Source organism: Podarcis liolepis (genome assembly GCF_965112155.1).
Source record: "Podarcis liolepis genome assembly, chromosome: 17".
NCBI lineage: Eukaryota > Metazoa > Chordata > Lepidosauria > Squamata > Lacertidae > Podarcis > Podarcis liolepis.
The window spans coordinates 25,828,523-25,842,772 of NC_139571.1; the positions used below are offsets into that span (position 1 = coordinate 25,828,523).

Here is a 14,250-nt window from a genome sequence, read left to right on the forward strand (position 1 = left end):
TGTCTGGTTGTGTCTTGAGTGTACCTCAAGTTCTCATATTTGTTGATATTTTGCATTATAGATTGTGCCTGGTAAAGAATTACATGTTTTTATTCAATATACAGCTTAGCATACTTTTAAGCACTTACACAACAACATGCACAGGGGGAAAATGTTATTCTGAAGGAAAGAATAAAATACTTACATTGAATATACCAGTCAACTGAGTATAAAAGAGTCCCGTAATTCCAATCAGCATTATTAAACCCATGAAGGTAGATATTCTTATCAGGGCAAGTTCATGTCTAAATACAAATATATCCTGTAAATAAAGAAAAATGGAAACCATTTTTAGTTGTCTTTTGCATATAAGACAGGCTCTCTAAAACATGAAAAGGAAAGAAAAAAGACAATTAGATCTAGGAAATACAATTAAAGTGAAATTTACTTTTTTTGTTGGGTACTGTTTCGCTCAGCATCAAACTTTTTAAATATATACAGACCAATGAAGGATAACAATGTCTGGCCTCTTAATGAAAGAGGAAGTCTTTGAATTGGCACCCAATCTCAAATCTGAAACAACAGATCTCATATTCGTTCCACAAAATTTATAGCCTATCAAACGATTAGCAAGTTAGAACTGGATGGGTTAAAAAAAAGGGTTCTGTCCTCTTCAGGTTCAAATTGTTATTCTATTTAAATTTCTCAACAAAGCCCTTCTAGAGCCACATTTGCCAGTCAGGTACTACTGGTGTGGAAAGGAAATGGTAGATTTAAAAAGCCCAGTATACACAGCTGTGCAAGCAAAGGTCATGTCAATATGTAGGGCATGATCACCTGGGAGTATTTCTCTTTGAATGAGCTAGGTGTACTAAACTATATGTACTAAACATGCACTTTTGAAAGGGTCCATGCAGACAGACTCATGCTTTTTTTACTTATGGAATAATGGAGAGCTGTGTTTATAAGAATGCAGAGAACAGACTGTCCCTCACATCAAGAGCATAAATCTCGACTAGCTTGTGGACTGGTGATGGAAAACAAATTTCCTAAGAAAACTACTGCGGCCAAAAGCTGCAGTTAAAATCAGGCACCGGAAGAGGCACTTATAGAATCATAGAGTTGTAGAGTTGGAAGGTAAAGGTAAAGGACCCTTGGATTGTTAAGTACAGTCAAAGGTGACTATGGGGTTGCAGCGCTCATCTCGCTTTCAGGCCAAGGGAGCAGGTGTTTGTCCACAGGCAGCTTTCCGAGTCATGTGGCCAGCATGACTAACCCGCTTCAATGGCACACCGTAACAGAAGCCAGAATGCATGGACATGCTGTTTACCTTCCCACTGCAGCGGTACCTATTTATCTACTTGCACTGGCATGCTTTCAAACTGCTTGGTTCGCTGGAGCTGGGACAGAGCAATGGGAGCTCACCCCGTTGTGGGGATTCGAACCGCCAACTTTCTGATTGGCAAGCCCAAAAGGCTCAGTGGTTTAGACCACAGAGCCACCCCAAGGTCCAACCCCCTGCAATGCAAGAATATCAGCTAAAGCATCAATTGCAGATGGCCATCCAACTTCTGCTTACAAATCTCCAAGGAAGGGGAGTCCACCACCTCCCGAGGGAGACCAGCTGTTGAACAGCTCTTCTCAAGCTACAGAATGTCAGTTAAGTACAACCTGCTCTACACTTCCAGATTCTATATTCCCAATTCATTCTCACTGAAAGACTCACCCCCCCCCCGATGCCTACAGAGAATGAGCAAAAATTTATGCACACCATACAGCTTTGTGTTTAAAGGGAAACTAGGTAGCAAATAGCAGAAGAAAAGTTTTGGATGAACAGTATTCCACAAAGAGAAATTGGAGCAAGCCAAAAGTGGCACATCGCTGAGAGCTTAAGGGCAAGATCAATCAGATGTACCAGGCCACCTTGACTGCTCTTCATCTGCCACAGCAAAGTACAGTGGTACCTCGGTTTACAGACGCTTCATGTTACAGACGCTTCAGGTTACAGACTCTGCTAACCCAGAAATAGTACCTCGGGTTAAGAACTTTGCTTCAGGATAAGAACAGAAATTGCGTCGTGACGGCGCGGCAGCAGTGGGAAGCCCCATTAGTTAAAGTGGTGCTTAAGGTTAAGAACAGTTTCAGGTTAAGAACAGACCTCCGGAACGAATTAAGTACTTAAACCGAGGTACCACTGTACAAGTCAATGAGAATACATTTGCCCAGGCTGAATACAGGGAGTGACCGATTTGCGCTGGTCTGACTAATGAGTGATCACATGCATGCTTGGCACTGCCGACTCGGAAGTGGCCCCCAAATGGGGCAGAGTTATGCATGTTCCACCAATGCACACGGGGGTCAGGAATGGAACCCCCACCCAAAATGGTCACTGTTTGGACTGCAAAGCTAATACCAGAGTCTTAAAACCCTGTCATGTGGACACACTGTCAGACGTACTAATGAAGGCACACCTCCTGGCCTTTGACATCTGAGGTGTGTATTTTCAGGACTCAGCCTATTCCTGTGACTTTACTGTTTCTGAATTTTAAATTGTTGCAACTAAACCTGGGACCTACTGGTGAAGGTAGGCTGGTAATACTACTGCTACTGCTACTGCTGCTACTACTACTATTCTGTGAAACGCTCTGAGACCCCCGGGTATAGGGCGGTGTATGAATTCAATAAATAATAAATACCACTACTACTACTATGAGTAAGTATAATGCACTCCTACTCAACCACTTGCTCCTGCCAGAGGAAGACTTTGCAAATTTCAGCAGTGCCCTTTCCAAGGCCAAAATTCTGTACTCCCCTGCCTCTTGCCTTCTGATCAACCTACTACATCATAGTTGTGACATCATAGAACTGGTCCCTCTGCCCTAAATCCACCTATGCTCCTGCTCTCTTGCAGTACAAGATTCATAAACCCCCAAGCCACACCTTAGCTCCCATGCATTGTCAAAACAGGAGGCACACTCTTCATACCATTTAGATTTCTAAGCATTGGCTATATCACATTAAAAATCGTTGCAGTTGTGCTTCTATTAGTACTATATAGCTCCATGATGATGCCACACACCCCAGTCTGAGTACTTTTAAGCAGACAAGTGGATTATAAATAAATGTTATCTAGATTCCTCAGTACATCCTAACCCAAAAGGATTGCAATATGAACCATTAATTTATTAGATATTTAACAATAAGAAACATGCCCTAATTCCTAAATACAGTCACAAGGGAGTGTAAGCACTCATGTATCTTCCCTAACATATGGCTGCACATATTCCAAGATATGTTTGCTCATGTGAACATTCAAAAAAGGGTGGTGGTGGAATCACCTACATTCAAACCAAGGAATAATTCAAAAACATGCAACATGTCCTTAAAATATAATACAAGAAGCTGACCACAGTCACGGGCTCTGAACTGTTACCACTTGAAATCCCAGATTGAACACTTCCCTTTGAAGGGTGCTTAAGAACAACACTCATGTGCACACCCATGATGTTTTCACATGATCTAGTTGATTGGTCTAAATGGATTTGGAAAAGGAGTAGACCTGGTGTGGACTATGGCTTCCACCAGCCCTGACAAGTAGCATAAGGAGAGCCTTGAAATTTTCTGAAGTTAAGAAGGGGTCCTCTTATTTGTGAAGGTTAGGAACCACTGGATTAGAGATTTCCTTCCTCAAACCAAATCAACGTATTTTCCTCCCATCAGTCAGGATGATCTGCTTGACACTGCTTGTCTTAACCTACAAACCAGACGCTGTGGTTTACAACCAGATCCGGTCAGTTTCTCAGCAAGTCAGATTCAAACCAGGGGTCAGGAAGTTGCCTTGTTCGGCTAACCAGTGTCAGCATGGGTCCCTGATCTACACTAAACTCTCCTGAAGCTCTCCTCCTGGCTGTGTGAGCCCAAGGATTTCAGAGGTTCTTTCCTGCTCATCCATGCAGTGCTGCCATCTCCCGCTGAACTGATGGATCTAAACCAAAAAATATTTGGGAAAGAGTGCAGGCGCAACTTGCTTTTCTGCACAGTTAAAAGTTGCTTCAACTGGCCAGCATCAGGGCACAACCCAAGTTACAATGTAGAGGATCCAAAGTAGCAGATCCTGCTTTGAACAAGACCTTGGAAATCTTCTGCCAGAGCTAAATGAGACAGTGGTCTGACTCCACTTGGCATATTATCATTCCAGCAGATTTAACAAGACACAAAATGTACAGAGATGGAGACCCATGCTAGCCACTCTTGCTGTAAGCTGGTCAAGTACAAGATGTTGTTTTCATACTTTCTGGAAAGTACAGCACTCCCTGGGAAAAGTTATACCTGTCAGATATGAATAAGCAATCCTTTCTGACAGTGGCCAGGATACAAAAACCAACAGTCCCTTAATAGCTTTGTGCAGTTTCTTTTTAGTTCTTGTAGTAACACTGCTCCTCCTACTGGAGGGAAAAGTACATTATCTGCAACCTACTAAACGAATGAGAGTACATACTATACTTTTAAGGACTTCAATTTTTAAATACTTAAGTTTTTATCCTGCAAAAAAAAAAAATGGTTCCTGTGGGTCATGCAAATAACAATCTCTTTCATTAAATTAAATCTTATTCAGTAGCTTACAAAGATAACAGAAGTCTAAGGAACTGAAATGCCTTGTGGGTATCAGTCAGAGAAGATGGGGTGGATAAAAATACAGTGGTACCTCGGGTTAAGTACTTAATTCGTTCCGGAGGTCCGTACTTAACCTGAAACTGTTCTTAACCTGAAGCACCACTTTAGCTAATGGGGCCTCCTGCTGCTGCCGCGCTGCCGGAGCACGATTTCTGTTCTCATCCTGAAGCAAAGTTCTTAACCTGAAGCACTATTTCTGGGTTAGCGGAGTCTGTAACCTGAAGTGTATGTAACCTGAAGCGTATGTAACCCGAGGTACCACTGTAAATGCTTAATCTTAGATTTAATTTAAGTGCGGTTTTACAAATTGCAATACAGGTAAATGCTAGTTTCATTCAGGTTTTTTTTAAAATGAGCAGAAGGCAGATAAGTCATTAACAGTGTGATCCTACAACTTGGAGTAAGTATGTGGATCTGTGACAACCCTTGTACACTGTGCATCTTCCTGTCATCATTAGCATTATGGAGAAGCTAAACATTCACAAGAAGCAGTTGCGCCAGTGCAGTTGCTTTGGATCAAATTCTTAGAAACATCTATTCAATGCAGTGGACATATTCTACTGCAAAACGTTGACCGTACTAAGCTATTGTCTTAAACTGTACGTAATTTTTATAGGACAGTTAAATGGATTTTGCTTGCTGTTTGTGTCCCTTAGTATCAAACAGTAGAATGAGTGATTGGGTGGCACACATTTATGGGGGATATCAAATCCTCAGCTACACAGTCAGAAATGAGCCAAATAGTACACTCATGTCATTACTGAAGCTGCAGATCTGGCTGAATTCCCATATATTTTTCACTCAGCTACCAATTCTGCAGATTTTTTTTTTATTGCGGCTATCAAATCATCTGAACCAAATCATTTGCAATATGCAAACAACACTGAATGCCAAAGGCGTGATTTTTTTTTTTGAAGCAAGAGGCTCTCAAAACATCAAAATCTATAATTTGGGACCTATAATCAGTTTAATAAGTTGAGATATCAACAAGTTTCGCCCACATATACAGACCCTCTGTTTCTCCCTTTGTGCGATCAATGATTAAACCAAAAAATATATAATAAACCATAGTTTCCCAAGACTCTGAACTGCAAAAGTGTGGCCACCAGCTTTGGAAACAGTCAGGATCTTAAACCATGGTTTTAAGTTGGTTTAAAATCCTGGTTTGCCCAAAAACTGATGATTAATAATAATAATAATAATAATAATAATAATAATAATAATAATTTATTATTTATACCCCACCCATCTGGCAGGGCTTCCCCAGCCACTCTTGGCGGCTTCCCCCCCAAAATTAAAATACTGTAATACATCAAACATCCAAAGCTTCCCTAAACAGGGCTGCCTTCAGATGTCTTCTAAAAGTCTGGTAGTTGTTGTTCTCTTTGACATCTGGTGGGAGAGCATTCCACAGGGAGGGCGCCACCACCGAGAAGGCTCTCTGCCTGGTTCCCTGTAACTTGGCTTCTCGCAGTGAGGGAACCGCCAGAAGGCCCTCGGTGCTGGACCTCAGTGTCTGGGTAGAACGATGGGGGTGGAGACGCTCCTGCAGATATATACCACATTAATCACCTGAGGCCCTTATCTGTGTTCCCATCTCTAAAAGATGACATTTCTCCCTTGATCATTTTCCTTATACATAAAAAATTGTTTTCAAAAGCTGATATATTCCATTATTTAATATTGCACCTCTCTATCGATTTTGTACACAATGCCTACACCTTAACTGTGAGGTCCTTTATGACAGAGCCCGAGGTCCTGTAAAAATACATTTCTGCAGGGCCAGATTTAGGTTTGATGAGGCCCTAAGCTACTGAAGGTAATGGGGCCCTTTATATGTCCAGCTGTCCTTTGTCAACAACAAATTGTCCCTGTTTTCTGTGTTGAAGATATGCTATATGGTTATTTACGGACCTAATGAGTATCTAAAGCCATTTGCACATAACAAAATCTGTATTTTATCAAAGTAATTGTTGAACTGAAATACAATTAAGAAAAAGTATATTAAAACACTGTTGCTGTATGAAGGTTTTATTTTATTTGTTTTTAATCTTATATTTTAGAAATGTACATCCAGGGTTTTCTTTCCTTTAAATTTTTTTGGAGCCCACAAGAGAGTGGGGCCCTAAGCTATAGCTTGTTTAACTTAAACGTAAATCTAGCACTGCATGTCTGACTTCTAGACCACTTTTTATCTGGGGAATATAACAACCCCAAAGACTGTACGTTCCTGGGAGAATATACGTTCATGGTTCTTCATGTATAAGACATCCTACATCAGGGTGGTTCAGCATTTGGCTCTTAATACTTGATATACCTCTGAGCAAGTACATGTCTTCTGAAGAGGTCCTAATTCAGTAGGACACTATGAACATTACACATGTGAAGGAAGGTGTTAACACTCAGATTCTGCCAACCCGCCCCCCCCCCAAAACAGACTTGCTTACATCTGTGTAAACACCCAGGTTGCCACATCTGGAGAGCTTGACCATTGGTATGCCCTGATGTTATGTTACCTAGGCATTTAAAGGTGCTCAAGTATATCTCCAAGCTGGTATGGAAAAGAACAACAACTTGTACCATTGGTGTACATGTAACCATCGTATTTCCTGCATAGCATGTGATAGTTGGCCCAACACTAATGTTGTGTATTTTATTTGTTGTGCATTTGTATTTTAACATTGTATTGTGGTTTTGAACTGTTGTAAGGTGCCCTGAGTGGCACCAGAAATGCATATAAATAACCATATATAAATATAAATAAATAAATAAATAAATAAATAAATAAACAAACAAACAAACAAAACTGTTGTGTTTAAATTCAGTTAAGAATTGTCAGGCATTGGAATCAATGTCAAGGGTCCACATTGCTTTATTTTCTCCCTATAGATTCACTATAGATTCCTTTAAGAGCCTTTGCATTTTGCAGCAACTTTCTGGTTTTGTAAGAGCTATTTTCGGGCGCTTGGCCCCCTCCTTATTTTCCTATTTGCTAGATCAATGGAAACAAATCCATACATTTACATATGTCAAACCAAATTCACATCTCTGCCCTACAATGCAAGAACAGGTAAAACACAAACAAACACACACACACACACCTACCTTAAAATAATTCATCATACAGTTAACTACGAATAATAAACTGTGATTATGTTAACATTGATCCACACCTTGCAAGCATAATTTTTTTTCTTACCCAATTAACTTTTTTTAGTGGTTCAAAGTAATAACAGTGGCAGAAATCAAGTAGCAGCGTATAAGAACTGAGAAGTTCTGTGTAGAAGCACAGCTGCAAAAACAGCCAGTGATTATCTTCACCAACGCAGTTATTAATCCTGCAGAAAACAAGTGTAAACACACACAATGGAGCATTAGTCGCTTTCTAAATTTTAACAATGAAATAAGCCTTTCAAGCCAAACCAATGACCTACCAGTTGGGGACAGGGCAGAAGGGAAAATGTTCACCACTTATCTCTTTGTACTTTCATTCCTCATCTATCTCTGTCCACAGTCTTCAGCTGTACGGTTCTATTAGTCATCTTGGCTTTTTATACACCAAGGCAATGTGGCTTTTAGTAAACAGGGGAATTTGAGGGAGACACATTCTTCCACTCTTTATCTAACATTCTTAGTATAAAAGTAGGGGGTGAAGATTCTGTACTAAATTTTGCTTGGCTTTTGTAACTAGAATCACCACATAGGACAGGTTGAATGAATGAGTGAATCTTTATTTGCGACAGCCATCGGCCATAGCAATAAAACAATACGATCTACAAAGAATAGAAATTAAAAGTCTGTTATATAAAATATATTTTATGGTTTTGAATCAATAGTCCAATAGTGGATTTTGTTCTGATTGCCCCAGCTAAAAACCTTGCAACCTTTGCTGTCACCTGCTCATCTTGATCTGCCAAGAGAAAGGACACTGTGGCAGTGGTTGGGCAACCCAGAATGGACAATAACAGAGGGGTGATAATCTCATTCCTCAAGTCTTTATAAAGAGTGCAAGCCAGAAGGGCATGCGCCCCTGATTTGGTGCTGCCATCTCCACAGGGACATAAGCGTTTTTCGTGTGGAATCTGTTGGAATCGTCCCTCAAGTACAGCCAAGGGCAATACATTCAATCTTGCGAGAGTAAAGGGGCGTCTATATTTTAGAATTGTTACGTTATGCAGATAGGGTGCCAGAGAGTCGAAATGGGAAGGTGGAAAATAGTCATACCATGGGCTTAGATGGGTTTAGATGATCATATATTGACTCAATAAGATATGAACAAGCCTTTTGCCTGCTCTTGCAACCTCTTCTCTCCTCCTTTTCATAGCATGCAGTGATTAAACATAAAAGGTAAAGGTAAAGGGACCCCTGATCATTAGGTCCAGTTGTGACTGACTCTGGGGTTGCGGCGCTCATCTCGCTTTATTGGCCGAGGGAGCTGGCGTAGAGCTTCCGGGTCATATGGCCAGCATGACTAAGCTGCTTCTGGTGAACCAGAGCAGCGCACGGAAACGCCGTTTACCTTCCCGCTGGAGCGGGACCTATTTATCTACTTGCACTTTGATGTGCTTTCGAACTGCTAGGTTGGCAGGAGCAGGGACCAAGCAACAGAAGCTCACCGCCGACCTTCTGATCGGCAAGTCCTAAGCTCTGTGGTTTAACCCACAGCGCCACCCGCGTCCCTTTTAAACATGGAAATCCCCGATTAAACATGGAAGTCTCCAATTAACCACAGTTACCCTACCGGTGAACAATGATTTACAGGCTCAGAACAACCTGCCATCTTAACTCAACCTCAAACCATATTTCAAAATCTTGGCTCGTAAGCATAGTTTTCCTGTTTAGATTATAGCTCGGTCAGTAGAGCATCTCAGGGTGGTGGGTTCATGCCCCATGATGGGCGAAAAGATTCCTGCATTGCAGGGGGTTGGACTAGATGACCCTTGTGGTCCTTTCAAACTCTACAATTCTTTTTTTTTATAATATTTTATTGGTCTTTACACATATTTTCCAGCATAACATCTCATGAACATCAAATCAAATCTTTGGGTATCACAGCCTAAGACTTCCTTCAACCGTCTAATGGTTTTCTAAAATCATTTCTAATTCTGCATTACTATAATTCTTGCTATAGATCCAAATCCTAAATAAACTCATACTTAATCCCTTTTGCAGTAATTTATATAATTCTCCTCACAAAACTTCTTGTAACCCTACAAGCGATTTCAGTTCCAATTCTACAATTCTATGACTCTATGAAATGGGAAGCCATGGTTAACTGGAAACATCTGGGTTTCGTTGCTGGTTTAACGTAAAGGGAGAAGAGAAAAGGTTGAGTGCATGAGCAAATGCTTATATGGATCTTGGCACAGTATTTTGAAACAAAATTATATTCTAGTATTAATAATCCATTTCCAAGGCTTAATTTTGAAAACCAACATTTACACCTTGAATCCTAAAGTCACTTTTTTTGGGGGGGGACCTGATGTTTATGGTGATATCATTACTGTGAAATACACAACTATTGGGAAACAATGTCAAACAATGATTACATTAGCAGTCAGTGTGCCTATGTAGGATGTGGCGAGGCAATAAACTTACCACGGGCAATGATGATCCATTTTCCTAACACAGTGTCCACATCGACTGCAGTGGTGGGAACGCTTTGGTCTCATCATATTACATTTATTACATAATTCCCAAAAGTCTCTTTCTAAAGAAAGAAAATGCACAGTCGGTTATTACAAACTCTCCCCTTTCCCAGAATTGCCATTATGTTTTTGCTTCTTTAAGACCCATAAAGTCTTAGTGTAGTTGATGATTTTACAGGAAAAGAAACGAACGTACAAAAATGTCCCTCGTTTGCATCCCGATAAGCCAAAACACTCCAGGTGTTTTAGAAGACCACTGTGATGGCTACAAAAGATAAAAAGTAAACCCGCCCCCTTTTAATTTAATCAAAGCATATACAAGCTTTCAGTTTCACAGAACTCTTCATCATGCAAAATGGAATGCTCACAGAATTTTAGGTAATGCGACTATAGATTTTACAAACATCAGAAGATGTCTTATACTAAGTCAGACCAATCGTCCATCAAGCAATCTGTTGCGTCCAATACAATATTTTGTGGTGGGTGCTTGTTTGAGAGGTGCCTATGATAGTTTCTCTGGTTTGTGAAAAGGATAGTGACACCTGCCATGATCAAACTACCTGCCTTCATTAAACTAATGCAGTGACTACAATGGAAATAACCTCTAAATGGTGTTCTTAGTGTACATTAGGTCACTAGAACGGAATTGCAAACTGTTAAGTCCCATTTATTTCAAATTAACTAAGGTGCACCTAACACTATCTGAATAGCACCGTATTTTTCGCTCTATAGGACACACTTTTCCCCTCCCAAAATTAAGGGGAAATGTTTGTGCATCCTATAGAGCGAATGCAGGCTCCTTGGCTTCAGCGATAGCAACGCGAAGCCTCCGAAGCACAGAGGGAGCGCTCCCTCCGCACTCCTTGGGTTCGCGTTGCTTTCGCTGAAGCCGCCTGAAGCCTCCGGAGCGCAGCAGGAGGTCCCGCTGCATTCCGGAGGCTTCGGGTTCCTTTTGCTGAAGCCAGGAGAGCAAGACTCTCCTGGCTTCAGCAGAGTAGGAGAACTGTGCAGCGCCCCTTCAGCCAAGCGGGAGGAGAAATGGAAGGGGCTCCGTTTCTCCTGCTGCTTCGCTGAAGGGGCGCTGAGCAGAGAGGGGGGGATATTTTTTTCTTGTTCTCCCCCTCTAAAACGAGGTGCGTCCTATGGTCGGGTGTGTCCTATAGAGCGAAAAATACATTATATGTACAGCTATTTTTAAATTACTTTGGCTTCTGATAATGCATTTAGTTTTGGAAAGGTGCATTTGCAGTGAAAGGGATTTGCATCCAAAGACTTCCCCCTCTGGAAGGAGACAACCCACAAGCCTGATTATTTGCTTTAAGTGAAGAGGAGACACAATTAGATTTTCATATTTGAGGAAGACAAAAGGAAAGGTGACCCCTGAAATGGAAATGGAATTAGGCGAGGTGACATTTGCATGGTCGTATGCTTCTCACTAATACACAAGTCATATATAGAATTATTTTATAGGGTTTTTCAACCATTTCTTATTGAATTTGCTTATACGGAAACATTTATATATTTATTTATGTAGGCTCAATTTTAAGTCGGAGAGCTGCCATGTTTCTCATCTTGTTGAAAAATGACATCATTTGCACATTGGCAGTATGGAAACCCAATATTCAAGATCATTAAACTAGTAATAATGCCAGATGGGAAACTGATTTTCAATCTGTTCCCATAAAGCCAATGTCACAAAGGTGTTACTCTTTAATAAGAGAGTTACCATTAACAGAAGGCAAGTTTTCCAATGTGATTTAAAACAGGCAACAAATGAATCTGACCATACCAGTTTGTGCAATAATACAGAAACAAAGATAAAATTATCTCTGAAATGGTACAAAACAGTCTGAATTAACAGATACAAAATAACAAAATAATCAAAGCTCCTTTAGTTTTATTTTGCAACAAAGTTTGTGGAGTCGGTTGGGTTTCATTGGAGGGGATTGTTGCTCTTGCTGTTTGTTTGGTTTTTTTGTATCTTTATTATAGATCTCATGATTTATGTAGCAATTGTTCAGTTTGGTTGTGTATTTTTAATTGTTGTGTATGTCTTGTATACCGTTTAGGACCACTTTTGTTAGGTTGTAGTTATGCTTCCCCCCCCACCCCAAAGTTGGCTGCCTTGAGCAAGGTTTGAACTGTGGGAAAGTGGCATACAAGTAAAATGATGTATGTATGTATGTACCTAAAGCTTTTAATTCAGCAAAATCCAAAGGAATGTGCATACCAGAAAGAAGAAGTCATGAAGTACATTACATTTTATCAGAAAGCAAATCTGATAGATTTAAATATGTTGGTGCAAAGTTTCTTGGAACCATTTCTAGTGGTACTGATGCAAGACTAGTGACTTCAAAAACATTTATTTGCTTCTGCTAAACCCCTAAAAGAAATATATACAGTGGTACCTTGGGTTAAGTACTTAATTCGTTCCAGAGGTCCATTCTTAACCTGAAATTGTTCTTAACCTGAAGCGCCACTTTAGCTAATGGGGCCTCCTGCTGCCGCCGCGCCACCGGAGCACGATTTCTGTACTCATCCTGAAGCAAAGTTCTTAACCTGAAGCACTATTGCTGGGTTAGCGGAGTCTGTAACCTGAAGCGTATGTAACCTGAAGCGTATGTAACCTGAAGCGTATGTAACCCGAGGTACCACTGTAGTAGCTTACTGACTAATACACTTTGCTCCTGTCTACAGCAATTCTAGCAATTATATAATTGTATCCCAATTTTAGAATCTGTTTCCTTCAGATAGGGCCTACACTGAACACCCACCTATCTCGCCTTTCTGTCTGTCTTGCATTATTGTTGCTTTTAGCCTGTGACTCTTAACCCACCCCAGAGCCTTTGCCCTTCCTATCCTTCCCCCCAACCCAATGAACAGACACACAGTTTGCTGCTTAATTAGTCATCTCCCAATCAGCTCAAGCCACGCATTTTAACTCTACACTTGGGCAATGCACGGCCCCTACCCCTAGGTAGGAACAGGGTTTTTTTCAGCTGGAACTCAGTTTTGGCACCTCTCAGGTGGGTGCCATTGCCATTCTAAGACACTAATAGAAGTGTTTTATGCTGAGTTATGAAGTTCTTTTTCTAGAAAAATAGCAATGGGTAGAAGTAACATATATCTATGACTACAATAACACTTCCTGGTGTTGTCGCTATAACTGAGTAGTTTAAAAACACACAGGACAATTCTATTTTTGAATTTTCATTCAATTAAGACCAAACGCCCCCAAAAATGACAGTTCTAATGCCCTTCATTCCTTTAAATATCTTATCAAAGCACACATTTCTATCTCCCTGATAAAGATCCAGGACACTGGTTGTTTAGTGTGCTGCAATTTTTAAAAATTTATCTTTTGATGTATGAACCCCTTTTTTGCTCCAAGTAGTTTAAGTAGCATATAAGATACAAAAACTATGACCACTATTTCATTTAAAAACTATATTAAACTTTATATTATCACAGCTAAATAAATGTCACCATCACACCTGGTAGAGACAGAAAGGAGCAATAGAACTTGATGCCATTAGCGTAATGATAGCGCCATGACTGAAATCCCTTGACAAATCACATCAAGTGGTTTCATGTCGAGATTAAAGAGCAGGGGAGATAAGACAGACTCCAACCACCATGGATGTACGTTCTACTCAAAGTAGACCCATTGAAAATAACATGGCTATCTTAGGGCCATTAATTTCAATGGGTTTGCTATGAGTAAAACTTGGTTGCATACAACTTCACACCCGCTGGGTAACATTTAATTCTCCTTTCACCGCATTCTGGAACCTCGCTGTAAGATAAAGCAGAACCACACCAATGCACTGTCTGATCTCAGTCCATGAAGGCAGCTCAAAAACTGGATGGATATTGTGGTCAAGAAGGACACTGACAGACTGGAACGTGTCCAGAGGAGGGCAACCAAAATGGTCAAAGGCCTGGAAAC

The 14,250-nt window shown here is 40.6% G+C and overlaps 1 protein-coding gene across 2 annotated transcripts in view; it reads right to left on the bottom strand.

Moving 5' to 3' along the window:
- ZDHHC21 (zDHHC palmitoyltransferase 21) overlaps nt 1–14,250 on the bottom strand; it is a 45,595-nt gene that overhangs the window by 19,516 nt on the left and 11,829 nt on the right. For both annotated transcript variants that reach the window (XM_083482354.1, XM_083482353.1), the window contains 3 exons: nt 10,252–10,363; nt 7,853–7,991; nt 185–301 (listed from right to left, as the gene is read on the bottom strand). In XM_083482354.1, the coding sequence (XP_083338480.1) occupies nt 185–301; nt 7,853–7,991; nt 10,252–10,363 (368 nt within the window). The remainder of the gene's footprint in view (nt 1–184; nt 302–7,852; nt 7,992–10,251; nt 10,364–14,250) is intronic.